This window comes from Dermacentor albipictus, chromosome 5 (genome assembly GCF_038994185.2).
Source record: "Dermacentor albipictus isolate Rhodes 1998 colony chromosome 5, USDA_Dalb.pri_finalv2, whole genome shotgun sequence".
Lineage (NCBI taxonomy): Eukaryota > Metazoa > Arthropoda > Arachnida > Ixodida > Ixodidae > Dermacentor > Dermacentor albipictus.
Window position 1 is genome coordinate 11,649,324 of NC_091825.1, and position 27,235 is coordinate 11,676,558.

At 49.9% G+C, this 27,235-nt stretch overlaps 1 protein-coding gene across 1 annotated transcript in view; it reads left to right on the top strand.

The window, feature by feature from the left end:
• Window positions 1–27,235, top strand: part of LOC135918042 (uncharacterized) — a 567,488-nt gene that overhangs the window by 154,773 nt on the left and 385,480 nt on the right. Inside the window, exons 4-6 of the mRNA XM_065451709.1 lie at window positions 11,932–12,133; window positions 25,882–25,991; window positions 26,611–26,813. Of these exons, the coding sequence (XP_065307781.1) occupies window positions 11,932–12,133; window positions 25,882–25,991; window positions 26,611–26,813 (515 nt within the window). The remainder of the gene's footprint in view (window positions 1–11,931; window positions 12,134–25,881; window positions 25,992–26,610; window positions 26,814–27,235) is intronic.

Genomic DNA, 27,235 nt, shown 5'->3' on the forward strand with positions numbered 1-27,235 from the left:
GTCAGACGCGGCCAGTAATACCTTTCCAGTATTCTCGACAGCGTCCGGGAGAATCCGAGGTGCCCAGCGGTTGGATCGTCATGTAGGGCGTGCAGTATTTCTGGACGCAGCGCTGACGGTACAACAAGAAGGTAGCTGGCGCGGACTGGTGAGTTCTTCGCGAGCAGGTTGTTTTGTAGCGTGAACGAAGGAAACGCGCGCTTAAATGCCCTAGGGACAACATCGGTGTTCCCTTCCAAATACTCGACGAGGCCTTTTAGCTCCTGGTCGGCTCGTTGCTGTTTGAAGTCTGAAGTAAAGTCTTCCGCGCTTATTATCCCAAGGAAGGCGTCGTCGTCCTCGTCGTCTTGCGGCGGGGGATCGATGGGGGCGCGCGATAAGCAGTCGGCGTCGGAGTGTTTTCTTCCGGACTTGTATATTACCGTGACGTCATATTCTTGTAGTCTGAGGCTCCACCGCGCCAGCCGTCCTGAAGGGTCCTTTAAGTTAGCTAGCCACCACAATGCGTGATAGTCACTGACGACTTTGAATGGCCTGCCATAGAGGTAAGAGCGGAATTTAGCTGTAGCCCAAATGATGGCGAGGCATTCCTTTTCAGTCGTAGAATAGTTGCTTTCCGCTTTTGACAGCGACCGGCTAGCATACGACATCACCCTTTCAAGTCCTTCTTTCCTCTGGACTAGGACGGCACCGAGGCCAAGGCTACTGGCATCAGTGTGGATTTCGGTATCGGCGTCCTCGTCGAAGTGTGCAAGTACCGGCGGCGACTGCATGCGTCGTTTGAGTTCTTGAAATGCCTTGGCCTGAGGAGTTTCCCACTTGAACGCGACATCACATTTGGTTAGATGTGTTAGCGGCTCCGCGATGCGTGAAAAGTCCTTGACAAAGCACACATGCCAAGGAATCTGCGCACTGCCTTCTTGTCGGTTGGCTGCGGGAACTTTGCGATGGCAGCTGTCTTCTGTGGGTCGGGGCGTACTCCTGATTTGCTCATCACGTGGCCTAGGAACAAAAGCTCATCGTAAGCGAAACGGCACTTTTCAGGCTTCAGAGTGAGCCCTGATGACTTGATGGCTCCTAACACTGTCGCAAGCCGCCTAAGGTGATCGTCAAAATTTCCGGCGAAGAAAACGACGTCATCCAGGTAAACAAGGCACGTCTGCCACTTCAGTCCGGCTAACACCGTGTCAATGACGCGCTGAAACGTTGCAGGCGCCGAGCACAGTCCGAATAGCATGACCTTGAACTCGTAGAGGCCGTCTGGCGTGATGAAGGCAGTCTTTTCGCAATCTCTCTCGTCGACTTCTATTTGCCAGTAGCCAGACTTGAGGTCCATCGACGAGAAGTATTTAGCGTTATAGAGCCGATCCAATGCGTCGTCTATTCGTGGACATCCTTCTTCGTGATCTTGTTCAGTCGACGATAATCGACGCAGAAGCGTAGGGTTCCGTCCTTTTTCTTTACCAGGGCTACAGGAGAGGCCCACGGGCTTTTAGACGGCTGGATGATGTCGTCGCGCAGCATTTCGTCGACTTGTTGCCTAATAGCTTCACGTTCTCGCGTCGAAACTCGGCAAGGGCTCTGGCGCAGTGGTCGAGCGCTCTCTTCGGTTAATATGCGATGCTTTGCAACTGGTGTTTGTCGAATCCTTGATGACGTTGAAAAGCAGTCTTCGTATCGTCGGAGAAGACTTCTGATCTGTTGCTGCTTACTCATAGGAAGACTTGGATTCACGTCGAAGTCTGGTTCGGGGATAATGCTCATCGGGTTAGATGCGGCTGAATCCGAGAGGACAAAGGCATTGTTGGTTTCCACAATTTCCTCGATGTATGCGATTGTCGTGCCCTTGTTGATGTGCTTGAACTCTTGGCTGAAGTTGGTTAGCATAACTTCCACTTGCCCTCCGTGGAGTCGAGCGATCCCTCTGGCGACGCAAACTTCACGGTCGAGCAGTAGATGTTGGTCGCCCTCGATAACGCCTTCTACGTCAGCGGGTGTTTCAGTATCGACGAAAATAATAATGCTGGAACGCGGCGGGATGCTCACTTGATCTTCGAGCACACTCAAGGCGTGGTGACTACGACAGCTCTCCGGCGGTATCGCTTGATCTTGTGAGAGCGTTATCGATTTCGACTTCAGGTCGATGACTGCGCCATGTTGATTCAGGAAGTCCATGCCGAGAATGACGTCTCGTGAACACTGTGTGAGGATAACGAAGGTGGCAGGGTACGTCCGGTCATGAATGGTAATTATTGCCGTGCAGATTCCAGTCGGCGTAATGAGGTGCCCTCCAGCGGTCCGAATTTGGGGGCCCTCCCATGCAGTCTTAACCTTCTTCAACTGGGCGGCGATGTGTCCACTCATTACGGAGTAATCGGCCCCTGTATCGACTAAGGCAGTGACTGCGTGGCCGTCGAGAAGCCCGTCGAGGTCGGTGGTTCTTCGTCTGGCGTTGCAGTTAGGTCGTGGCGTCGGATCACGGCTGCGTCGTGCTGAACTGAAGTTGGAACGTCGCGTCGTCAAGTCGTCGTTCGTCGGTGTAGTCTTGCCTTCCTGACTTCGTCGGGACGGCGGTGTGTCGTTGTTATGTCGTCGAGATCGTTTCTTCGTCGTCTTCGTCGGCGGCGGAGGATCTTCGTCAGTTCGACGAACCGCAACCGCACCTCCATTGGTTGCTGCTTTTAGTTTTCCGGATATGGGCTCGCTGACCGGCCCCGGGCTGGGCCAGGGTATTGTCGGCGCTGCGGCGACAGGTAGCGGCCTGGTGATGGCGAACGCGACGGTCGTCGAGGGCTCCACTGAGTAGCGGCGAGGTAGTCGGCGATGTCACGAGGTCGTTCACCTTCCCTCGGGCGCTGTGCGTTGACGGCGAAGACTCGCAATCCCAGGTCGCGGTATGGGCATCGGCGGTACACATGGCCGGCTTCGCCGCAGTGGTAGCAGAGCGGGCGGTGGTCGGGGGTGCGCCAAATGTCCGTCTTCCTCGCGTAGGTGCGCTGGGCAACGGGTGGGCGTGCTGCCGGCGGCGGCGGTGGACGACGGAATTGCGGCGTTAAGGGCCCTGGCGTTGTCGCGGAGGGGGCGCTTGACGGCGTGCGACGGCGGCGTAAGTCATCGCTTCTGGCTGGGGCTGCTGTAATTGTGGTTGCACCTCAGGAACTCCTAGCGATCGGTGCACCTCTTCTTTCACGATGTCGGCGATCGAGGCCACTTGAGGCTGCGACGATGGCAATACCTTGCGCAGTTCTTCGCGCACAATGGCCCTGATGGTCTCGCATAGATCGTCCGTGGCCAGTGATTGAATTCCGAAATAGCTTATTGGCTTGGTGCGTCGGTGGAATTGCCGGTTCCGCAATTCCGGTGTCTTCTCGATGCTCGTCGCCTCACGAAGAAACTTGTCGACGGTCTTCGGTGGGCTTCTTACCATACCGGCGAAAAGTTCTTCTTTTACACCACGCATCAGTAGACGTACTTTCTTCTCCTTGGACATTTCGGTGTCGGCGTGGTGGAACAGACGGCTCATTTCCTCAGTGAAGATCGCGACCGTCTCATTCGGCAGCTGTGCTCTTGTCTCCAGTAGAGCTTGGGCTCACTCTTTTCGCACAACGCTTTGAAATGTTTGCAGGAAGCCGCTTCGGAAGAGGTCCCACGTCGTCAAGGTGGCTTCTCGATTCTCGAACCACGTCTTGGCGGCGTCCTCCAATGCGAAATGGACATGTCGTAGCTTGTCGTCGCTAGCCCAGTTGTTAAACGTAGCGACCCTCTCATACGTTTCCAGCCAGGTTTCCGGGTCCTCAAATGTGGAACCGCGGAACGTCGGTGGTTCCCTGGGCTGCTGCAGCACGATGGGGGAGGCTGGGGCTGCCATTGGGGTTGCCTTGGCCACAATCTTCTTGGTCTTCTCAGGTAGAAGTCCGTGCTCCGGGGGCAGCTGTTGAAGACGGCGGCTTGCTCGGTGTCCGGGACTACGTTGGTGTTCTGTTTGCGGTCTGGGCTGGGATCACGGCTTGTCGGGGGCGTCCCGTACATGAATGAAAAGCACCTCCACCAGATGTCACGTGGTAGTGACAGTGAAGAAAGAAGCAGTACGGTGGAATACAAAACTAGCTTTTATTGGGCGAACCTGTGCCCACAAAACAGGCTACACTTATAGCACAACGATAGCGGCGAACACGGTCGGCGATCGTCGGAAATCTGATCAGCGGGTCAAGCGCGTCGGCTTTTATAGATCAGTCGTCGAATGTTCCAGACTAATCGTTCGGACCCGCGTGCCTTCCACAAAGTTCCACAAAGTCACAAGCGTTTCTGGAGGACAGCAACCCGGCTGTTAGACACCACAAATGCAACGGGTATGTGCCGTTTTTCAATGAGCGTCTTTCCCGCTCTGAGGCCTTGAACGAAGCTGAGCGTAGAAAAGGCATGTCAGGGCGAAACTAGATTTATTCTGAAGGAGGTGCCCGGAGCACCGGTGAACCCACGCCCGACCTCATGCAGCGCGAGCACGTGCGTTTCTCCTGATGCAACGATGACGCTGCCTTGGCCGAGGTGCATCTGCTACAGTGGACTCCGCCCCCAGAGAAGCGGCGGTACCGTTGAGTGATTTGAAATTTGAGCAAGGGGGACGATTTGGTTAGCATTCATAGTACTTTTTTCTACATACGTGTGTGAACTTCCCGAGTAAAATATCACTTGTGAGTGAGCCCCGTGTTGCATTTTTCTTCCTTTTGTCATGTTTGCTCCTGCGATGCTACGAGAAGTACGATGAGCAAAGTAATTGTACTGAGGCCTCGTCAATATGGGCTCGTATGAAACGGTCTAGTGCAATGGTTTTTAATGTAAATGAGAAAGGTGTAGTTGTAGCGTTCGACTACAAGATAAGGTAGTGTGGTTGAAGGGCCTTAAGATGGGTAGAATGTCGCACAAAGATTATGTTTCCCAGAAACAGGATAAATCGAGGTGCAGGTGTTCTGATAGGAACTAGGCCGACGGTTATCAACACATTAGGCAAACCTGTAACATGATCAGTGGTTGAGGGCAATGCAGCTGTAGCTTCGAAGAAGTCACAGGGAAGACGAAGGGGGCTGCCAAAAACAAGCTCGACACTTCAGCAGCCTAAATCAGCTTTCACCGCCATGTGTATGCCACGAAGGAAAAAAAGCAGGTGGTAAATCCAATCTCAAGGCGAATCTTGAGCCGTGACAGCACTCTTCAGGTGGCGGGGAAAACACTCGACCAGGCAGTTGGTTTGTGAGTGATAGGCTGCTATACGTGGTCTCGTAGTGCAGAGAAGGCGAAGCTGTTCATTAAGAGGCTGACCTCAACTTGTCGACCTCGGTTGGTTATGGAAAGTGGGCCACCGAAGCGCGAAACGCAAATAGACAAGAAAGCTGCCGGCATGTTAGGCGCCGAGATCTCTATGATCGGCTTAGCTTCTGGCCATCGTATGTTCTTACCGATGCAGGAAAAGTATGAATGATGACCTAGGCAGGAAGGAAGTGGGCCGACAATGAGCCTTGACGAACCCGGCGGCATGTGGAAAGAAGGCCCTTGACGGATGGACAGGATGAGGGTGGACCTTCGTTTGTTGGCATGGTAGACAGGAACGCACCTAGTCACGGATTTGAGCGTTGAGGCGAGACAAAGCGGCTAGACAGTAATTTCTGCAGTACCCTAATGCTGAGTGGAAAGAGGTTGTGGAAAGCTTCGAAAAGATGACCAAGTAGCTGAAGAGGCACGAATAGTCCGGGTTAGCCGGTAGAGGTGTCCACATGGTGCTGAAGCCCCCGGGAAGCCAACGCCCTCAAGTTGCAGTGCTGTGGATGACCGGCAAAGGAGGTCGATTTCCATGTCATCGCGCTGCTAGTGAGCTAGACATTCTGTGACCGAGTGAGGTGCTGTGGTGGTGGCATTCCTAAGAGCGCCCACGATATTCACTGCATCGGCAGGAATGCTTTCTGTGCTCTTGACATGTCGGAAACTCGTAAATTCCGAGATGAGAGAAAGCTGACCTATTTCTCTCTGACTGTTGGTCGATGCCGACCGATTGACGCATAGACGAAGGGTACGTAGTCAGTGATGATCACAAAGTGTTGACTCTCGACGAAGTAGGAAAAATACTTACGACGAGGTAGGCACCCAGGAGCTGCAGCGCATAGATGCTGTACCGTATTTGTTTCGGCTACAGCTTCATTGAAAAAAGGCCAGCGGTTGCCATGTTCCGTTAGTGTACTACTGTAGAACAGCACCCGCAGCTGTGCTGGATGCATTGGTCATAGTGGAGGTTGGCGCGTCAGGCTGGGGGTGTGCCAGCAGTGTGGCCTTGGCGAGCAGAATTTTTACTTGAGTGAATGCCTCGGTAGCCTTCTGAGGCCATCGCAAGCTTCGCTCGGACTACTAAGGTGGGCCAAACGCCAATCACGACGCACCCAATAACGACACCTGCCGACGCACGTCTCATCCAACAACAGCCTTATCGTGTCTCGCCGAAAGAACGTGAGGCATTTCAAGCCCAAGTCAAGGAGATGCTAGAGGTCATTCAGCCTTCGCACAGTCCATGGTCCTCCCCAGTCGTTGTAGTCAAGAAAAAAAGACGGAACGCTTCGTTTCTGTGTTGATTACCAACGTCTCAACGATGATACCAACAAGGACGTGTACCCACTACCACGTATCGATGACTCTTTAGAGAGGTTGTGGCGAGCTAAGTATTTTTCGTCTCTCAATCTAAAGAGCGGTTACTGAAAAATTGAGGTCAATGAAAAAGACCGCGAAAAAACTGCTTTCGTCACTCCAGATGACCTTTAAGAGTTCAGAATACTTCCTTTCGGTCTCTGTTCAGCACCAGCAACTTTCCAGCGAATGATGGACACCGTTATCGCTGGACTGAAGCGGCAAAGCTGCCTCGTCTACCTCGACGACGTGGTTGTTTTTTCGGCGACATTTGACGACCACTTGAAACGACAGCGGCAAGTTTTCGAAGCCATTCGATCGGCTAACCTCACCCTTAAGCCTAAGAAGTGTCATTTCGGCTACAAGGAGCTGATGTTTCTCGGACACGTGGTCAGCGCGGAAGGCATTAGCCCCGATCCCGCGAAAACTGCCCTTGTAGCCTCGTTTCCAACACCGACCGACAAGAAAGGTGTTCGATGCTTCCTGGGCCTTTGCGCACAATACCGGCGTTTCATTGAAACTTTTTCGAAGATGGCGGAGCCGCTGACTCACCTCATGAGGATGGTTTGTTTTTGAAACCTTCGTCTGGTCCTCAGAGCAAGAGACTGCTTTCACCCAGCTTCGACAACGTCTGGTGCCAGCACCACTTTTGGCCCACTTTGGCGAGGAGGCGGACACGGAAGTTCATACAGAGGCCAGTAACGTTGGTCTTGGTGCGGTGCTTGTACAACGGCAGGAAGGTATTGAACGAGTGATCACCTACGCAAGTCGCACACTGTCGCGTGCAGAGACCAACTACACCACCACTGAATAGCAGCTTGGGCTTGTTGGTTTTCCATCCTGCTAGTAACAGCGCAAAATGTTGACAAGAGACGAGACAAGAAGTCACCACAGCGCTTGTGGTGTCTTGTCTCGTCTCTTGTCTACATTTTGCGTTGTTACTAGCAGGACCACCACTGAGAAAGAGTGCTTGCCGCCATATGGGAGCTGGCCAAATTTCGACCTTACCTTTACTGCCGCCCATTCAAAGTTGTAGCTGATCATCACTCGTTATGCTGGCTTGCAAATCTCCGGGACCCTTCTGGACGACTGGCGCGGTGGAGTCTACGCTTGAAGGAGTACGACGGGACCATCGTGTACAAGTCAGGACGCATACAGGAAGACGCTGACGCACTCTCGCGCGCACCTATCGACAACACCGAGCACGACATTGAGGACGACAGCTATTTCCATGGGGCCGTAAGCGTTACTGATTTGTCCACACGGCAGCACGCAGACGACGCCCTACGGCCTATATTTGAAGATCTGGAAGGACGAAACCCATCAATACCGCGGCACATCACTCGAAGATTGTCGCCTTTTTGTTTACGACATGGCGTCTTGTATAAGAACACTGCTGCCACCAACAAGACATACCTTTTGGTCGTTCCAGCAGACCTTCGTGCTGAAGTTTTATTCGCCTGTCATGACGAGCCTCCGTCTGGCCATTTCGGTTTTACGCGAACGCTTGATAGAGTGCGCAAATCCTACTACTGACCGAAACTTGCCGAGTGTGTTAGGCGGTACGTGCAAGCGTGCCGTGAATGCCAGCGCCGAAAGTCGCCGGCTGTGAAGCCTGCGGGATTGCTGAATCCGATTGACCCACCTGGCAAACCTTTCGACCAGGTCGGCATGGATCTTCTGTGCCCGCCTCCACTGTCATCTTCTGGCTACAGGTGTATAATCGTCGCCACAGACTATTTAACGCGGTATGCTGAGACAAAGGCGATTGAGGCACAGCTTCCGAGGTTGCCCAGTTTTCCATACAAAGCATCGTCCTATGGCATGGCGCCCCATTGCACGTCATCACAGACCGAGGCAAAGCCTTTACAGCACAGCTCATTGAAGACGTTTTTAAACTCATCTGCACGACCCATCGAAGGACAACATGCCTATCATTCGCAGAAAAACGGCTTGACCGAACGACTAAACAAAACGATGACTGACATGCTGTCTATGTACATAGACGTACAGCACAAGACGTGGGACGAGATACTCCCTTACCTAACGTTTGCCTATAATACTGCTACGCAAGAAACAACACGCTTCACGCCGTTCTACCTCGTTTACGACCGTGAAGTGCAGACTATGTTAGAAGCAATGCTGCCGTGCGGCAACATCGATCATCTTGACCTCGCCAAAGATGCCGAACTTCTAGTGCAACGCGCGGAAGAAGCCCGTCAGCTTGCCCGAGTGCACATAAAGAAACAAAAGAGCATCGATGCGCACCGCTACGATCTCCGCCATCGACATGTCGAGTTCCAACCTGGTGATCAAGTTTGGGTCTGGACTCCCGTGCGGCGAAAAGGACTATCCGAGAAGCTTTTGAGTCGCTACTTCGGACCTTACAGAGTGTTGCAGCGAATTAGTGACGTGAATTACGAAGTCTTTACTGACGGAAGCCAGCCTCCCCGACGTCGACCACCGCAATCTGAGATTGTGCATGTTGTGCGGTTGAAACCGTGCTATAGACCCTAATATTCGACGTTTTGAGCCGCTTCGATTAGGTTGTGTTGTTACTCGTTCATCAGTACCTTGTGACTATATCGCACACCGCAGTGATCGTGACTATAGCATATGTGTTCTTCCTAGACCATCTCGGCACTCTCAGGTCAAGCCTATGAATGCTTTCTCTCTTCTTTTGTTTTCTTTTTTTGAAGAGGGGGTAATGCCACATGGTGTGGCGCAGCAGGGGACTAAAGAAGAAGAGGACGAGGTTCGTCTCGGCATCGCGCGTCGCCGCTTACGTTTTCGTAAAGTGCAACCGCTTGTATCTTCATTCAGCTTGTATACTCCAGCAGGGTATACGCGACAATATGTTATATATGATGTCAATAACTATAATATGCAAGGTGGCTATCGCTTACCGTACAAAAAGCGCCATATTGTTTACTGCCTTGCTCTTGCTTTCATTGAACGTGTGATTTGTACATGGATCTATTTTGCAAATGAAACTGACCGATACACATGACATTTAACAAAATATTGCCAAACACTGCATGCATGTAATATCAAGTAACTCATCTTTTGATTTTTGTCCTTTGGTCACCAACACACAACAGTACAGAATCTGGCACATTGCAGTCCTTTCTTAAAATTTGGTCAATACGAGGCCCATGATACTTCCTTTTTTCCACTTATCCTTTGCTGATTTATGCATACGCATTTTGAGCGTGAAACCAACGGCCAGGTGATACTCGCAACACATGCTTCAAGTTTTGAGCTTGTAAGCCGATCACATGCAATGAACTGAAGTCAGCATACATATGGTTTATGTTGAAACACTACTGTGCATACCCGAAATATGTTGTGCTTGATGCATAGCATAACGAGAAATATAAAACGACAGAACACCCATTAACTTCAGTTTCATTCTGTCACTATGCATGTTACAGAAACCACTCTAAAAGCACAAGAATTTGATACATCGCCCATGTAAGTTAGAAAAAAAGTGCTGCATCACCAGCGGGCGTTCCTGCATTTTTTATTACACAGGCAGCAAATTTTGGCAGTCTTAGAAAACAGTCATAAATAACCTTAGAAGAGTAGCCGCTCATGAACGCACTAGACATCCGCGTTCATAAATCGCAGTGTAGGAAATTCTCGCTCATTATCTGTACAGAATTGCATATACGTTGCTGTAATCACGCAGATGGCTCATATTGGCCTTCCACAAGATTTAGTGAGCAAAATGGTCATCGAAGTTGGTTTTTACGCCTGCTCTGCACAGATCGTCTTACGATCACGGCCAAACACCGGTGCGCACACGGCAGTCGCAGTGTGTCGTGCGTATACGACGGACGAAGTCACCCGGCAGAGTCGAGAACTCGCGGTATCCGATTACAAACTACATTAAATGTATTGGATTTAGCTTGTGAAATTATACAATGAACCTGTGACACAGTGAGGAGTTAGTTTCGTCCCACTTGGAAACATTCAAAAGAACCCGACGGTGGTTCACGATGTTCATGCCCAAACGCACAAGCTTGCGTCATTGCGGCTCGAAGTAACGAAATGTTTCCTTCGTAGCTAGCTCTGGGGAAAGGCAAAAAACGCGTGCATAAGCTTCCGATAGCAGCGCTAAGCTGCTGCCCACAGTCGTAGCACAGTTCCAGAAGTAAACACGATCGGCGTGCAAAACAACCATCGGCTGCATTACTTCGCACAAGATAACATTTTGTTTTCGTTTTTAGCAACCATTATTTTCGGGCACAAAATATTTGTACTTCCGTTGACACTCAACCCGATGTGTCACCGATTATCAAGCTCTTCCAACACGGCGGCATCTCCGCGACGCAGTCGGATTGGAAGGTGTATGGCGGTGGCCCCTCAGTGTTGCCAGTCAAATCCCCACCTTTGCGGTACTTTGAATTTCTTCCAGTGGCTCGGTCTACCTGGTGGCGGAAAGGTCAAACAGGCAAAAACAGCTGATATTGCAGTAACCGAGTCTATTCTATTTCGCTGCTGGCGTAAATTTGTGGCGCTGGCGTAATCGTGTTGTGGGCAAAAATTTACACCCGCAGCATAGTAAAATACACTTCGTTATTGCAATATTAGCTGTTCTTGCCTGTTTGAGCTTTACGCCACCAGGTGGCTGCACAGTGCTGGCCACTGCCGTTTACGGGTCCGCCCCGTCCGCATGCGTTTACCCGAATACTGGACACGCGAAACCTCTCTGTTAACTGATTTTGATAAAAGTAGTTTAATGTGCTTTACTTTATTTGCTTGATTTCATATTTTCAGAAATGATAACGCATCAACGATCAGACGTTGATGGCGCTGCGAGCCCATGTGACCTCACTGCGGCTTGCGTTTAGGGTCGCTAACCTATAACGTGCTTCTGCTTCCGTACGCAAACGCAAACGTACCCAAGCACTAGGGGCCCCACCACCTTGGGTCCCCTAAACTAAAACTCTCTATTACGGATATCACAGCAGTGGAGAAAATTCCCGTGGAGTGTACGTATGTTTCCTATAGCTGGTCATCTCCATCTTTCAATTACTGCCAGAACTATTCTGCCGCGTTGATTTTTTGTCAATCATGGTACATTGCTTGTGTAAATAATTCGCGCCGCTTTCCGTCTAAACGATCATAGAGAGCGGTACTGTAGCTGTCCGGCGTTTGAAAAGAAATAATTTCGCCCTATTTACTAACGAGAGGTCGAGTATCTCGGCGTGCCTTATCTATGCATTATTGTCCTACAGCAAGCCGCGCGGTTTGTTGCAGGTGGACTACTACCGCAGCTACACTCGCCAAGAGCTGCTGCGGGTAATCGAACGTTACGCGGTTGGCTTCCAGTCACTGGGCGTGCGCAAGGGCCACCACGTGTGCATTCACCTGCGCAACTCGGTCGACGCCTTCGTCACTGCCTTTGCGCTCGTGTTTGCCGGTGCCACGGTCGTCCTATGCAACACCTCGCTCAAACACCGTCAGTGTGCCACTCATAGGCCTGCTCTTTCTTCTTCCTTTATTGTTAACTTTGAGCTAAATAAAGCCCAATGGCTCGAACTTGGAAGGATTCTCACAGCTAACTGTGGCGCCTGTCCTGTCCTCATCCGTGTCTTATTCGTCATCCGTGCCTTATAGTTGTCTGTACTCTCTTCCTGAACTTGAATAATTGAAACAGTACTATTGTATGATAAATTTGATTGGTGCTTATCGAACCAAGGCAAGCATTCTGACTTCAGATTTGTTTTTATGCGAAGCATATTACGAGGGCTCAACCCAGCTCCTCAGGCGCGGCGGTGTCGCCTTGAATACCACGTGACATCGTGACGTCACGACAGAGGAGAAGTGGCTTTGGCTCAACTCTTGCAAGATGGGCTGCGTGGGAATCGAACCATGGTCTCCGGAGTGTGAGACGGAGACGCTACCACTGAGCCACGAGCACGATGCTTCCAAGCGGTACAAAATCGCCTCTAGTGAATGCGGTGTTGCCTTAGAAACGAGCTGTTTCTAAGGCTCAGGCGTGCGTCGCTTGCTCAGGCGCACATTTCGTTGCCGCGCCGAACGCTGCGTTGCTCGACGCTCACCGCGTCCAATGCGGGGCGTCCAAGGCGAAGCAGAGTAACGCATGAGTTGTTTCTTCGTCTAGCCGAACCAAATATAGCCAAGCAACAGCAGTTCACCAAGCTAAACAGTGGTTCAACAACTAAAATAAAGGCTAGTATGCTTCGCATCCTGGGCTTAACCTTACCTAAGCAACAGCCATTTTTTTGTTATAATTTTTGCTTAAAATGCATAGTGAAGTGGCAGAAACGCGTCCACCATATTTTTTACCCTATAGTTGCGAGGCGGCTGCATAGACTCTATGATGGAAGGCCGTAGAGTGCAACAATGGTACTGATTGTCCAGTGAACAATATAAGGAGAACTTTGCTGTGCTGCCACAAATCAACAAAGCGACGCCTAGTCGTTTTCTTCTCACTTGGATACCCGTTCGCACGACATTGTTGGGCGTGCTAACTGAAACGTTGCTGAGACGCGAAATTCGAAATAGTGAAATTTTTTCTGTGAAAATAAACATAAAACTTTTACAGATCTGATCACACCACTAGAACAGGTCGTAGCGCCCTTGTTGCAGTATCACTTCAGTTGCAGTCATGTCTTATCCCCACAAATTCTATGCTGGAAGTTGTCTGCCCATGCATCCACGCAGATCGCTGATATAATTCTGCGTGCTTGCCACCACCCCCTCATTCTACTGAATCTTTTTGCGATGAATTGCATGACGCCATACATAACCTTGTGATTGGATACCCGATTTCTCCTGTATGTGTGCATGGTGATTTTAATTCGCCGAACATTATTTGGCAGAGTGGCGGCACCATGGTTATATGCCGTGCATTGGAGAGTGAAGCGTTTATGATACTCTGCAACTATTTCAATTTGTCTCAGATTACCTATATGCTGCATGAACTACTGTTACCTGCTCTAATATCTCAGATTTTGTTTGGACTTCTGATCTTGACTTAGTGTTTTCGATTCATTACTGAGATGAGTCAAGTGACCATCCTGTGTTACACTTTATTTGTACCTTTCAATCGAATCGATGAACATCCTCTACTTGAATAAGAGATTAGCCATCACAAATTACGGTGCCATTCATACCCCACTTGAATATTTCACTGATCACTGTATGTTGCAACCGCTGCATTAGAATGTGGACATAAAGTAGGCAATTTTCAAAACTGAGATATTGTCAATTATTCAAAAATACGTGCCAACTCATTCTATTCATGCTGCCTTTCGCTCTCCGTGGTTCACGTCATTACTCTTTCGTTTACGAAATAAACAAAAGCGCTTTTACCGTAAGGCATTATCACCTCACGCCCCTGAAGGGCAGGAAGCTTATCGCTGCGCAAACTTTCAGTACAAAATTAAGAGTGACATAGCAAAACAAACTTTTTCAGAAAAACCGTCCCTTCTCTTTTGTTCAGTGATCCTCGGAAATTTTGGCATATGTCATCAACGGTCCCAAAAAACACAAGATTGTGCTTCGTGACGATCATAGAAAGGCTATTTGGCATATTGCAAACTTTATTCAAATTCCTTCTACAGCATGTTTCTATTCCATCGGGTTCTCTTACTCGTCCTGTGTCCTGTGTGTTCCTGCCTTCTGTCTTCGTCATATTGCGCTGCCCCTTCAAGATGTATTCAAATTATCACTTTCTAATGACATTAGCATCGTCTTGTCTAAGTTTGATTGCCCTGATTTAGCGATTATGGATCCTATCATCATTGGTGCATCAGGACTATTTGATCTGGTACAAAAACTGAATAACTCTGCGCCTGGAGCTGACGCAATTACCTCCCAAATTCATTTAACAAACCGCTACATGTTCAATTATTTTTGCACACCTTTTTCCCAGTCTTTAGAATGTGAAGTGTTACCCGGTTACAGAAAAGCGGGTAGAGTGATGCCTGTACCCAAACAAGGAGACACAGCTAACTCAATAAACTACAGGCCGATATCGCTAACTAGCCTACCTAGTAAACTCTTGAGCATACTATTTACTCGAACCTAGTGGCCTTTCTAGAATCAAGCAACTTCTTCAGTAGCAGCCAGCATGGTTTTGGAAATACACTGCAAAACTCAATTTTATTTTGTGTACTAACGAACTGCTTTTGTCTGTTTGCATTAGTTTTTTTAAAACTGCATATTTTGAGACTTTCATAAAGTCTTTGATACAGTTTACCATCGTCGACCGTCATCTGCACTGCCTAGAGCACTGTCGGGGAGCCAATAGGGTTTCTCATTTATAATAATGACTTACCTGAATGAGTTTGTATAACTATCATATTATTTGTTCACGATTGTGCAGTTTATTGTGTAGTGACTAACCCACGTACCTTCGCTCTTCAGTCAGATCTATGTAGTAGATTTATGTAGCGCCGAAGTCGACAAGTGCTACGCTCATATTCCGTCTATTGCGACATCAACAACGTTTTTCGGGGAAGTGTGAGGCCTTATACATTTCGCTGACACCGCAATTATCGCCTCCTGAACTGCCGTTTTTAGTTTTCCTGGCGCAGAGGGCTCCACCGACGGTGCATGGGGGAAAGGGAGCGGTCGCGAGGAGACGGTGAACGGCGAGCGGAGAATGCGGTGTCTACGGGAGGAGGAGATTCGAAGATGTGTGAATATTTGCGGCGTTGTTAGAAATGTGGCGCATATGGACGCACATTGTTGGGGACGTTCGGTGTAAGGAGGCGACAGTGACGTGCCATGTGTCGAGCACGAATACAATAAAAACAAATGGGACGATTGTATTCCGTGCGCCAATGGCCTTGAGGTCGTGCATACTGCACCCGTGGCCGTGCTGGAGGGGATACAGGCGGGCGAAGGCGACCGTAGGTCTGTGGTGCAGGCCTCGTAGCGACTTCGGCCTAAGCCAGGGGAGCGGGAGTCGGAGCCTGCTGGAGAGAAGGCGAAATGCGGTCGGCTACCTGCACCTTGATGACAGATTGGGGAGCAGGCGCCAACGGAGAACGCGAGTGGCCGTGTGTAAGTAGAATCAGAGAAAGCTGGCGAGCCACCTCTTCACGGAAGAACTCGTTGATCTGTAGCAGCAGCGAAACGTTATCCGTGGCAACAGCCAAGCTCGACATGGAACTGGCCTGAGGAGGAAAGTGGTGGGTGGGTATGCGTCGTTTGCCTAGTTCGTGGAAGCTTTGACAGAAACTAAGGAGTTCAGAGACTACCGCTGCATTTTTCGCCTACAGCATCTGGAAGGCGTCGTTTTCAATGTCATTTAAAATATGGTGGATCTTCTCCGCATCAGCCATTGTGACTTCAGCGCGGTTACAGGGGTCGATAACATCTCGTAAATGTCTTCCCGCACTGTTGCGCATGACCAGGCAAACGTTGCTCGCCGCAAACCTTGCGAAGGGCGGGGCGCCCGAGTACCTCCGTCACGTTAGTTTTGAAGGCCTTCCACGTCGCGATATCACATTTTTGGTTGCGGTGTCACACGCTGGCGACACCGCTCAAATAAGGCTTCACGCAAGTAAGGTTTCGGTGTCGTCCCAGGGTTTGGGGATGTTCACCTGCTAGTAGTCAGCGAGCCAGTCTTCTACGTCATGATATTCGGTACCACTGAAGATGGGTGGATCGCACTGACGCAACGGGCCAGGGCAGACCCCCACACCGGGGCGGCGGGCTGTGGTTGGGGTGATCCTTCTTCCGGCATAATGAAGACGGGATACTGAGCCCGATTTTGAAGTTACAGAATTCTTGTTGTACCCAGCACGTCCACCAGTTGTAAAATGGGCTTATTCTGGTCGTAAAGCAGTAGCAGCAAACGTAGCACCAGCAAGAGTGCTCAGCCAGAGAGTGACCTGTGTACGAGTCACGCCATAAGGGCGCAACGGGGCTTTTAAGCCTGACGATCTTCTTCGTCGCAATGGGAATTGATCGTGGTTTTCCTTCCTTTTGTTCTTTTTGTACCTAGGTAAAACATTAGGTAGGTGACACGTCCCATTGCCCCGGTCCAAAGGAGCCGCTTATAACATCCATCCATCAGTCCGCCGCGCGGACAGCAATATGCAGCCACAGCTGGGCTAAACGAAGAGACGCGGGAACGTGCGCTGACGTGCACTGCATTGATTATTCTTCATGTGCGTACATCTAGCCTGACACGGGGCGTCTATAGCATCGTGGCAAATTATGAGTAGAATTGCAAACGTAGGCTTCGTGCCAATACTCGCTTTTACAATACTATGCCCAGAGCTGAAAACCAAAAACCGTAAAGCTATGACTTCATAAAGGAAAATATTGAAAATAAACATATCCCAGTGACGCAACAGCACGTTGCATGGTGAAGTGGTGGCAAATTAACAATATTGTCATGTGGTATTGATGTATAAAAACACAATAGCAATACTGTGAAAGACGAAACTAACTTTTATTGGGCGAACCGGTGCCGACAAAACAGGCTATATTTAAAGAACGGCGACAGCGGCGAACACAGTCGGCGATCGCCACAATCTGATGAGCGAGTCAGGCGCGTCAGCTTTTATACATCAGTCGTCGAATGTTCAAGAGTAATCGCTGGGACCCGCATGTCTTCCCCAATGTTCTATGCTATTCGCATCACGCATACATGCAATCATATTACACAAGGTTCGGTAACAGGCAGCGGATGGAACCATCGATAACACTCCAGAAGCGTACGATACATGAGGCGCGTCCTGAGCTGTGCGATAACAATTGTGAGGTGGTGAAACGTGGTCGCCCGATAAAGATAAACGAGCACACCTGTCAATATCCCTTTTGCCAGAGAGTTTCGTGCAATAATTACTACATGGAACTCTGGTGCGGCAATCGTTTAGCCAACATGGGAATGATGAGCAGTAGTGCATGAATTTGTCTTATCTTCGTGCTTCTGAACTCAGACGTTCTTATGGTTTTGTTTGTTGGGCTTTATCTACCCTTATTGTCCTGAATTGCAGAGCACCCTATACTTGTATAAATGTACGAAACATTAGGAACAAGCACAGTCGCTACTAATTGCAGCGGTTATGCTTGTCGAGGTGGCCAAATGTAAACGCACCAAGAGTCTCAACGCACTGGCGTGTGCTCGAGAAATTCATAAAGGCGTTTTATGCCGCTTGTCGATGCATGCGCCGTGGCGTAATGATTTCATTGTTGGGGTTGTCTGTCTGTCTTCGAATCCTAGCATCGAACAATATCAATATTGTTTATTTAATTACCTATTACATAGTACATCGCATAAAACGACGACATTAGAAAGTCACCAAGCCGTTTGAAGCATAATTACGAAAATTAGGCAAATCCACGTACTTCTACTCATTCCCATGCTGGATGAATCGGCTCGCTTGCAGCTCCTGTAGATACTATCGCCACACTTCTCCGTAGCAGTTATTGTTTGAAACTGCATGCCTTTCGCGCCTTGCGGGTCAGTCCTTCCGCGCAAGGTTCCCGCAAACTGGGCTTGACCGTAACGCAGTCGTCTGCATATGCGTACTCTAGACTGGGTGTATCGCTAAGCGCTTGAAACGGTGCTCTGTCGAGCAGTGTTCTTGCATACGCGACATGTACAGGCAGCTTACTTTAGTCAGAGTTTAAAAATATGCGAACGCCACGTAGCTGGACAGATCAAAGGTAATGTCGTTTGCCGTCACTTGGAGATATTCAAACTACGTTTTCATTGTGCCTAAACAGATAACTAGTCTTAATTATTCAGTTGATCGAATAATATAATTAGATGAAAAGTTCTTATGAGGAAATTGTAGAGCGCCATGAAATGTGCCCATAAAGCTTTCTGTTCCTCAATGCGTGCTACATATTGTGTTTTTCCGAGCGCGAAAGAAGCCCGCGAATAGACGCAAAATGCCTCGAGTGGCCAGTCGCGCGGCAATATTGCGTGCATTCGCGGGCTTCTGGAAGGCTCGGAAAGACAGTTTTATGTAGCTCGAATTGAGAAACGGAAATCTGTATCGGAAGTTTTAACAGCGAAGCCATTCTAATTCGAGCCTTCGCCGTCGCGCTTCAGGTGTCACGCAAGGGGGCTGGTTCTGGAGCTCACCGCCATAGGGCGTGCAGAAAATAGGAGCAAAAGTAGGGGCTTTTTCTTATTTTTTTTTCTTTTTGACATAGGAAGGACATTAGGCGATATATTAACAAGAGCTTGGTGGCGGAAGTCACCGCCCCATTCCAAAGCGGACGCTCATAGCATCGATCCATCCGGGGTCCGCCTGGATGGGAGCGGACTAATCAGAGGGCGTGCCGCGGGAGGGGAAGGAGAAGGCGTATAGGAGCACGGGCTTCACCGGTGCGCGCCCTTTTCCCCGTGGATTCCGCTCGGCACGAGCAGTAAGGGCAACGTCGCGCAAATCCCGAGCGTCGAGAGCGAGAATGACAATCAAAGCGCCAGCAGAAGGAAGCAGCTACCACCGCGGATCAAGAACGGGAAGCGCAAGCCAATCACCGGTGGACGCCGGCCAACTCCCACATTCAAGAGAAGGCAACCCAAACCAAGCGCCAGCAGAGGCAAGCTAACCTCAGCTTCGCGAGTATGAGGCCGAGCAGAGATGTCGACGCAGACAGATTCCTCCCACGGAGGGCACCGATGGACGGTTCAAGAGAGAATGCCCCGACCGTGAGTGCAGCCATAGTTGCAAGGTGTGTGATAGACTTTGATTTGATCACAACCTCACGCAATTGAAGAGTACGCGCAGTCTGGAACAGAAGCTCGAATCTAGAAAAACGACGAGGCAAACTCATGAAAATCACTCTAAACACGAGTTCAAGCTTGAAAAAACGACCATCAGCTTCGCTGTTCTGACAACCTTCATTGCGTGGAACGCGGTTTACTTTTTCATGTCACTCTGCAATTTTCTCGTTGACACTTTTCATCTAGGTAAACAATCGTCACACTCTGTAATGTGGAAAAAGAGGACGCTGATGATGGCCTTGGAGAGGACGAAGAAGAGATGAGTTTTTTTCGCTGATCTAGGCTAGTTGGCTCCGCCATTAAAAACTATCTGTGAATATCCGTAAGCTTCTTTCTTCCCGTAACATCATTTGTAGAGGTGCGGGGTAATCACTTGCGCAGGACGGAGCTCCGCTGTGGACCTAACCTGGCCGCCATGTTATCTGAAAGAGAGTCTTCAACAGCGGCCCCATCGTCGCCACTCACAGTAATTCTGGCCCAGCCTCGCTACCCTAGCATGCTTTTCGGGATTGACAACGTCGACGTCGATGACTGGCTGCAAAATTACGAACCGTTCAGCGAACACAACAGGTGGGATAACACGCTTATGCTGGCTAATATAATATTCTACCTAAAAAACAACACGGGTCTGGTTCGAGACACATGAAGAAGGTTACAAGTTGGGACGAGTGCAGACAGAAGATTAGGGATTTGTTCGGAAGGCCGGTCGGCCGCCAACGTGCTCCAAAGAAAGACCTTGGGACCCTTGCTACGTCCTTGCTATTTGCCCCAAGGTGGATAATAATATGGCAGAGGCAGACAAGGTCAGCCACGTTTTAAAAGGCATCGTGGACGACTCGTTTAACTTGCTCGTTTACTAGAATATAACAACGGTCAGTGAGATCATCAACAAATGTCACCGCTTTGAAGACGCGAAGAGCCGCCGCATAGTTCAGCAGTTCACGCGTCTACAAAATACCGAAGCTTCATCGACGTGCGAAGACACCTGTATACAGCATGAGCCCACCTCTTCCAAGAACATCGTACGTATTGTCCGGCGAGAAATTGAAGCAGCGTCTCTTGCCACGCCAGTGACGCAGTGCTTTGACGCGAGCGAGCAACATCATCTACTTCAGCGGAGCTATACGGCTATAAGAAGGCCCTTGTGTATGTATTTCGACAGCAGCTGCCAAAGACATGGGTGATTTTCACGGATTCAAAGGCAGCCCTACAAAGTATGTGGAACAGGCGTGAGCGTTGCAATAATCAACCTACAGCATTTGACATTGCTTATCTTCACCACAGGGCTAAGATTACTGGGCATTGCCCCAGTGGATACCTGGCCATGCCGGCATTTCGGGAAGGGAAAGAGCGGATGATCCTGCCAGAAATGGATTCCACTATCGCAAGTTCAAAAGAACATTTTTTACAGAAGCCGACGCTTCAAACATGGCAAAAAAATATGCCTATCAAGAAAAAGACCGCTTCTAGAATTTGCCGCTTAACCAAGATAACTTCCTGCGTTACATTGACCCAGAAATGAGACCGAACATTCCACGACCACTTCCTCGTCACTTAGAGGCATTGTACCATCGTCTTCGACTGAACGTGGCATACACGAACAATTATCGGTACCGCATAGGGCTTACCACTAACCCATACTATGATAACTGTCGCAGCTTAGGGACAATGGATCACATATTACTATGATGCCCCGCGTACCGCGACGAGAAACAATTTTTTGAGCAACAAATGGACACGATTTGCTATGAACCGTTAACGTTACCGAGCATCTTAGGTCCAATGCCCCGGCCCTTTAAAACAGCGACGGGTTTTGGATTTATTGTTCAAATACCTGTCAAGAATTGATTTAATATGAAAGCTTTAAAGATTGCCCACTTCATATACAACAGGCTAAATTTACCCGCCATGTCACTGTAAATATTAGTATCAGGTCTACTCGGACATTTAATATTTATATTTATCCTCTTTTTCTCCCACTCTCCTCTGGAATCATTTAATCCCATTCCCCATCCCTCCAGAGAGTAGCATGCCAGCGGTTATATAGGCGCCGGCAAAATTATCTGTTTTTGTAATAAAGAGCCCTCTCTCTCTCCCTCTCTCTGCTCTCACGCTTCTCGGCCGCAAGTGTCTCTTATTCAGTCGATCATTCGCCAAGAACTTGGCAATATAGGTCTTCCGGCCATCTGCTCAGCCAACCATCCTGACTTTGCTTCGTCTGCTGCCTCTGCCCCTGTTCAGTGGTCCATATCCAAGACATCGCAACCCTGCCGAATGGCGCATACATGATGAGATACCCATCTGCTTTTATTGCGGACGTGTGAGCCACATCTCTCGTCACTGCCGAAGTTTCTGGTGAGCCCACTCTCGACCAAGCTTCCCTGCCTACCACCGCTCCTCCCTGAATCATCGGCCACCTGCACTCTCCACTGAGGTTGAAGACGCATTTGACAACACTCGAGCGATTGCGATTAGCCGCTCGCCAACAGGCGCCACTCCCGTTCGCCCCAGCTGCGTCGCTCCCCGTTCCCAGCTTAGCGTCGCCGCTCTCCGACGGGAAACTAACTGGGGCAGCAGCGGGAGGTGACGCTGCTCTAGCACCCCGGCTTGAAATTCTCCTGCTGACCCTGCCTACTGATCGGAAACTTCTGGATGTGGACGTGGATGGTTTCCCGTTACAGCACCCATCGAAAATCGAGCGCCACTTTCTATCATGAGTGCGGAGCTTCGAACGCGCTTGCAGAAAGTAAAGTACTTACTTCTGCTCCAACGCGATTGCTCCAGGTCGCCGGCGGTGGAACTCCGGCTGTGCTTGGAATGTATACTGCACGTGTGAGTGTAGCCAGCCATCCCACGTCCGTTTTGTTTAGTGTGGTCGAACGTTGCCCTCACGATGTGATCCTCGGATGCCACGTTTGACCACCCATTCTGCACTGATCGACTGTTCAGCCGGTGTTGTACAGTTTGACCTACCCCTTCCCGTTGACCTTCCTGCTCAATCTGCCACTCAGCTTCGTTCTGCTTATTTTATTTGCCTCCCGTCTCTAGCAGCAACCTGCATCACTGTTTTAGCTTGCTCACCTGTAGCTGACGGAGGCTATGTCCTTACTCCCATGACTTCAGTTCTGCTTTCTCACAATGTCTCCTTCCCACACATCTTTTCTGCCCATCCTAAATTTCGGACAGTGTCCACAAGTACTTCCTCTAGGCGTATCATTTGCCACTTTGTCACCGTTACACAACTGCCACATTTCCTCTCTTCCTGTTGCGCCGTCCTCGACAAGTGTTTATTCTCCGCCTTCTGCATCTGCCCCGCTCGACGACTTTACAAAGATTATTGCACCAGACCCCTCAACCCCACAAGCCACAGAGCTCCGTGGCCTCCTCGTGTCGTACTCCGCCATTTCCGAACTGAACGATCGCCCTTTGGGTCAAACTACGGTCGTGAAGCATCGTATAAATACCGGTGATGCAGCACTTCTTCGCCGATCGCCATACCGGGTGCTGCCCTCTGAACGACAAGTTATCCAGAGCCAGGTTGACAAAACGCTTGACAAAGGGATTATTGAACGCTCTTCCAGCCCGTGGGCTTGCCCTGTTGTTCTTCTCAAAAAGAAAGATAAGAGCTGGCGATTCTGCGTTGACTATCGTCGTCTGAACACGATCACCGAGAAAGATGTATATGCACTTCCCTGCATTGACGACGCCCTGGATAGTCCCCATGGTGCCGCTTATTTTTGATCGATAGACCTTCGCTCTGGATATTGGGAAATTTCAGTGGAGGAAATGGACCGTGAAAAGACCACATTCGTCAACTCCAGATTGCCTATATCAAATAAAGGTAATGACTTTTGGCTTGTGCAATGCCCCAGCGACCTTTGAACGGATCATGGACATGCTCTTGCGTGGCTTCAAATGGTACATCTGTTTCTGCTACTTGGATGACGTCATCTTATTGTCTTCAACTTTTGCGACCCATCATGAAAGACGTTCATCTGTTGTTTTTGTTTTTCGCACCGCTGTTTTGCAGCTGAACTCGTCCAAGTGTCACTTCGATGACCACCAAATAACCATGCTCGGACATTTCGTCAATTCGTCGGGCATTCGCCCCGCCTCCACTAAAGTTCATGCTGTGCAGAACTTCGCCGTACCAACTTGTGCCAAAGATGTTCGAAGCTTTCTTGGCCTTTTCCCTTACTTCCGCAGGTTTGTGGAAAATTCCGACTATGTTGCCTGTCCCCTGACCAACCTCCTCAAGAAAAACGTTCGTTTCTGCTGAGGCTCTGAACAAGAATTTGCTTTCTCGCAGCTCATCACGCTGCTCACCACATCTCCTGTTGTTACACATTTTGACGCCTCCGCTCCGACAGAAATTCGCACTGATGCCAGTGGCAACGGCATCGGCGTACTTTTAGCTGAACGCCAATGTGGGCACAACTGCGTTATCGCCTACGCCAGCCGCCTCCTCTATCCATCCGAGCGCCATTACTCGATTGCCGAGCGCGAGTGTCTCGCCCTGATTTGGGCGGTGGGCAAGTTCTGACCCTACATATATGGTGAACATTTACAGTCGCAACCGGTCACCACGCCCTTTGTTGGCTTTTTTCCCTGAAGGATCCCACTGGACGCCTCGGTCGCTAGGCCGTACGGCTGCAGGAATAAATACACACTGTGGTCAACAAGTCGGGTCGTCTACAACAGGACGCCGACTGCCTGGCTTGTCATCCCATCGATGCACCGGACGGTTTAGTGGATGTCGCCCCGATCAGCGTTCTTTCGCTCTCCGCCTTGAAAGATATCGGTGCTCAACAGCGACGCGTTTAATCGTTACGGCACATCGGAAACCTGCTCTCTGATCCGTCTGACCCATCCCTTCACATGTTCGTGCTAAAAAATTTCATCCTGTACCGCCGCAACGTGCACCCCGACGGGCCCGAGCTCCTAACCGTCATTCCGTCTCATCTTCGAAAGATTATACTCCAGCAACTGCATGACGTTCCCACCGCTGGACACCTTGGCGTCACTCGGACCTATGAACTTAATTCGGCGACGGTTTTTCTGGCCCCGTCTCAACCGCTCCGTCCGGCGTTATGTTGCCATGTGTGGGTCGTGTCAACGCCGGAAAAGGCCAGCTGTGGATCCTGATGGCCTGCTGCAGCCTTTGGATATTGCATTGATTGCGTTGCGTTGATCCGTTGCGTTCATTTTCTCGGGCCATTCCCTATTTCAACTGACGCAAATAGGTGGATTGCCGTCGCTACGGACTACACAACTCGCTATGCCATTACTAGAGCCCTACCGACCAGCTGCGCTACAGGCGTCGCTGATTTCTTGCTGTCAACGTTCGGTTACACCACGGCGCACCTCGCCAACTGCTTACTGATCGCAGAAGATACTTTCTTGCCAAAGTCATAGACGACTTGCTTTGGTCATGTGCAACTAAACGCAAGCTTACTACCGCTTACTGTCCTCTAACTAACGGTCTAACCGAACGCCTGAACCATACATTAACTGACATGCTAGCAATGTATGTTTCTTTCAGTCATCGCGACTGGGACACCATTGTACCATTTGTCACGTTCGCCTACAATTCCTCGCGCCACGACACAGCTGACTACTCACACTATCTCCTCTTCGGCTGTGATGCGACTTTGCCTTTCGAGACTCTCTTTTTTACTATACTCGACTCGCCGACAGAGTACACTCGGGATGTCATAGCCAATGTGAACCAAGCACGCCAGATTGCCCGCATTGGCCTTTCTGCTTCACAGACACGCCAGAAGTGCCATTACGACCAGTGCCATCGCCACGTGGAGTACAAACCAGCTGCTGTTGTGCAAGTTTGATCTCCAACTAGGCGTGTTGGTCTTTCAGAGAAACTCCTCTCGCGATGCTACAGCCCTTACCGCATCCTTCGCCAGGTGACCCCCGTCTTATATGAAGTATCTCCACTGGATGCCACCGTGCCTTGACCTCTCTGGCATCATCCACGTCAGCTGCCTCAAACCGTACCTTTCTCGGACCAATGCGCCGGATCAATAAGGTGCTTTGTCCGACGGGGGTGATGTCACAGACTGTAATGTGGAAAGAAGAGGGCACTGATGATGGTCTTGGAGACGACGAAGAAGAGTTGAGTTTATTTCGTTGCTCTAGGCAGGTTGGCTCAGCCACTAAAAGCTATCTGTGAAAAGCGGTACGCTTCTTCCTTCCCTTAATTAACAATAATGTAGAAATTGAATAGTTTATTAATACCAGTTATCTAAGTCGGCGGAATGAGAAAAATACTTTGAGTATCTCCAAGCGACGCCAAACAACATTACCTTCGCTCTGTTAAGCTACGCGGCATTTACATATCTTCAAACTATATATGGCTAATGTTAGCTATGGGATACCCTTTATGTGATAATGGGTGGCTTTTCCGCGCAGTGGCAAAGCACATCCCGCTCTCTGAAGTGGCATTTTCTCTGCCAATTGCGCAGGTGAGCTGTTGATGCGGATGACCAACAGTGAGGCGACGCACGTAGTCACAGACCCCCCGAACGCTGAGAAGATTGGTAAAGTGTGCGACGAAGTCAGCATGCCTGAAAAGGTGCGTGGCTCTGTATTGCAGTAAGCAGTAAAATTGGGCTGGCTGGTTCGAGCTCATTAAGGGAGTGCGGAAGAGACTGCCTCCTGTCTTAAATGGGTAATCAAGAAGGCGCTTATCACGCGTAGCTCTTTTCTCTGTGTCGCCGTGCCTTTCGCGCTACCACACTGCCGATATCGGGAAAACAAACGAAACAGGATAAAACATTGCGCGGCAGACGTGAAAAAAGACAGAGGTAACACAAAACGATCTGTCCTGTCACATCTATCGCGTTAGAGCACATCACGTTCAGTGAATACCACATGGCCCAAATTTCTTTCCCGCTGAGCTACAAACAGAGTGCTGAGATACCTGGAAAAAAGAGCTGGTGACCAATTCTTATGCATATACTCAGCAGGACAGCCTTCATATGGCAAGCATATTGGGCCCTCTAACCTTAAAAATAGGAAACAAAATGCCAGTTGGCCCATTGTCCCGTAAAAGAGAGCCCTACACAATGGCCACCACAATGGTGTTCGAAGTTATCGCACGTATTTATATTGCTTCCTTCACGAAACACAGATAGGTGGAACCACGAAAAGGCGGTCCACTTTTTTGCGCCGCATTTCCGTTTTAACGACAGAGCCGTTTCGTGCTGGGGGAGGCTGCGGGCTTCATCTCAATCCTCGGATTTGAGCACATGGAGGAGAAGGACTTCCGCGAGGTGGCCGTGCCAGACCCACGCAACACACTGGCCGCTCTCGCCTACAGCTCAGGCACCGGCGGACTCGCCAAGGGCATCGAGGTCACGCACTACTCCTTCGTCGCTAACATGGTGCAGAACAAGTGAGCTTTTCTTCCTCTTCTTTTGGGGCTCAGAAAGGGGAAGCTAGGCTTTCTCAGAAGTCTTATCGCCACTATTCAATAAACAGCACTATGCAGGCCAGCTCGTCTTTGTTCATGTATGCGACTATTTCTATCAAGACGCACACGATGAAGACACTGGCGCACCAACTATTCTTGCAGTGGAGGGGGGGGGCATGTTTATTCCTACTTTCCCTATATATAATTGCTGTGTTTCTTGTGTGAAAAGCAAAATATCATGAGTCACACCATAGTGGTGGATTCCGCATTAATTTTGACTACCTGGCCTGGTTCCCTGTGAACCTTGCAACCATTGAGGGTGCCTCGCTCAACCCCAATGAGGAGGCGCATTCGGCGGCCGAGGTTTGGCTGACCATGCGCCGGGTAACGCGTCCTCTCCGGGG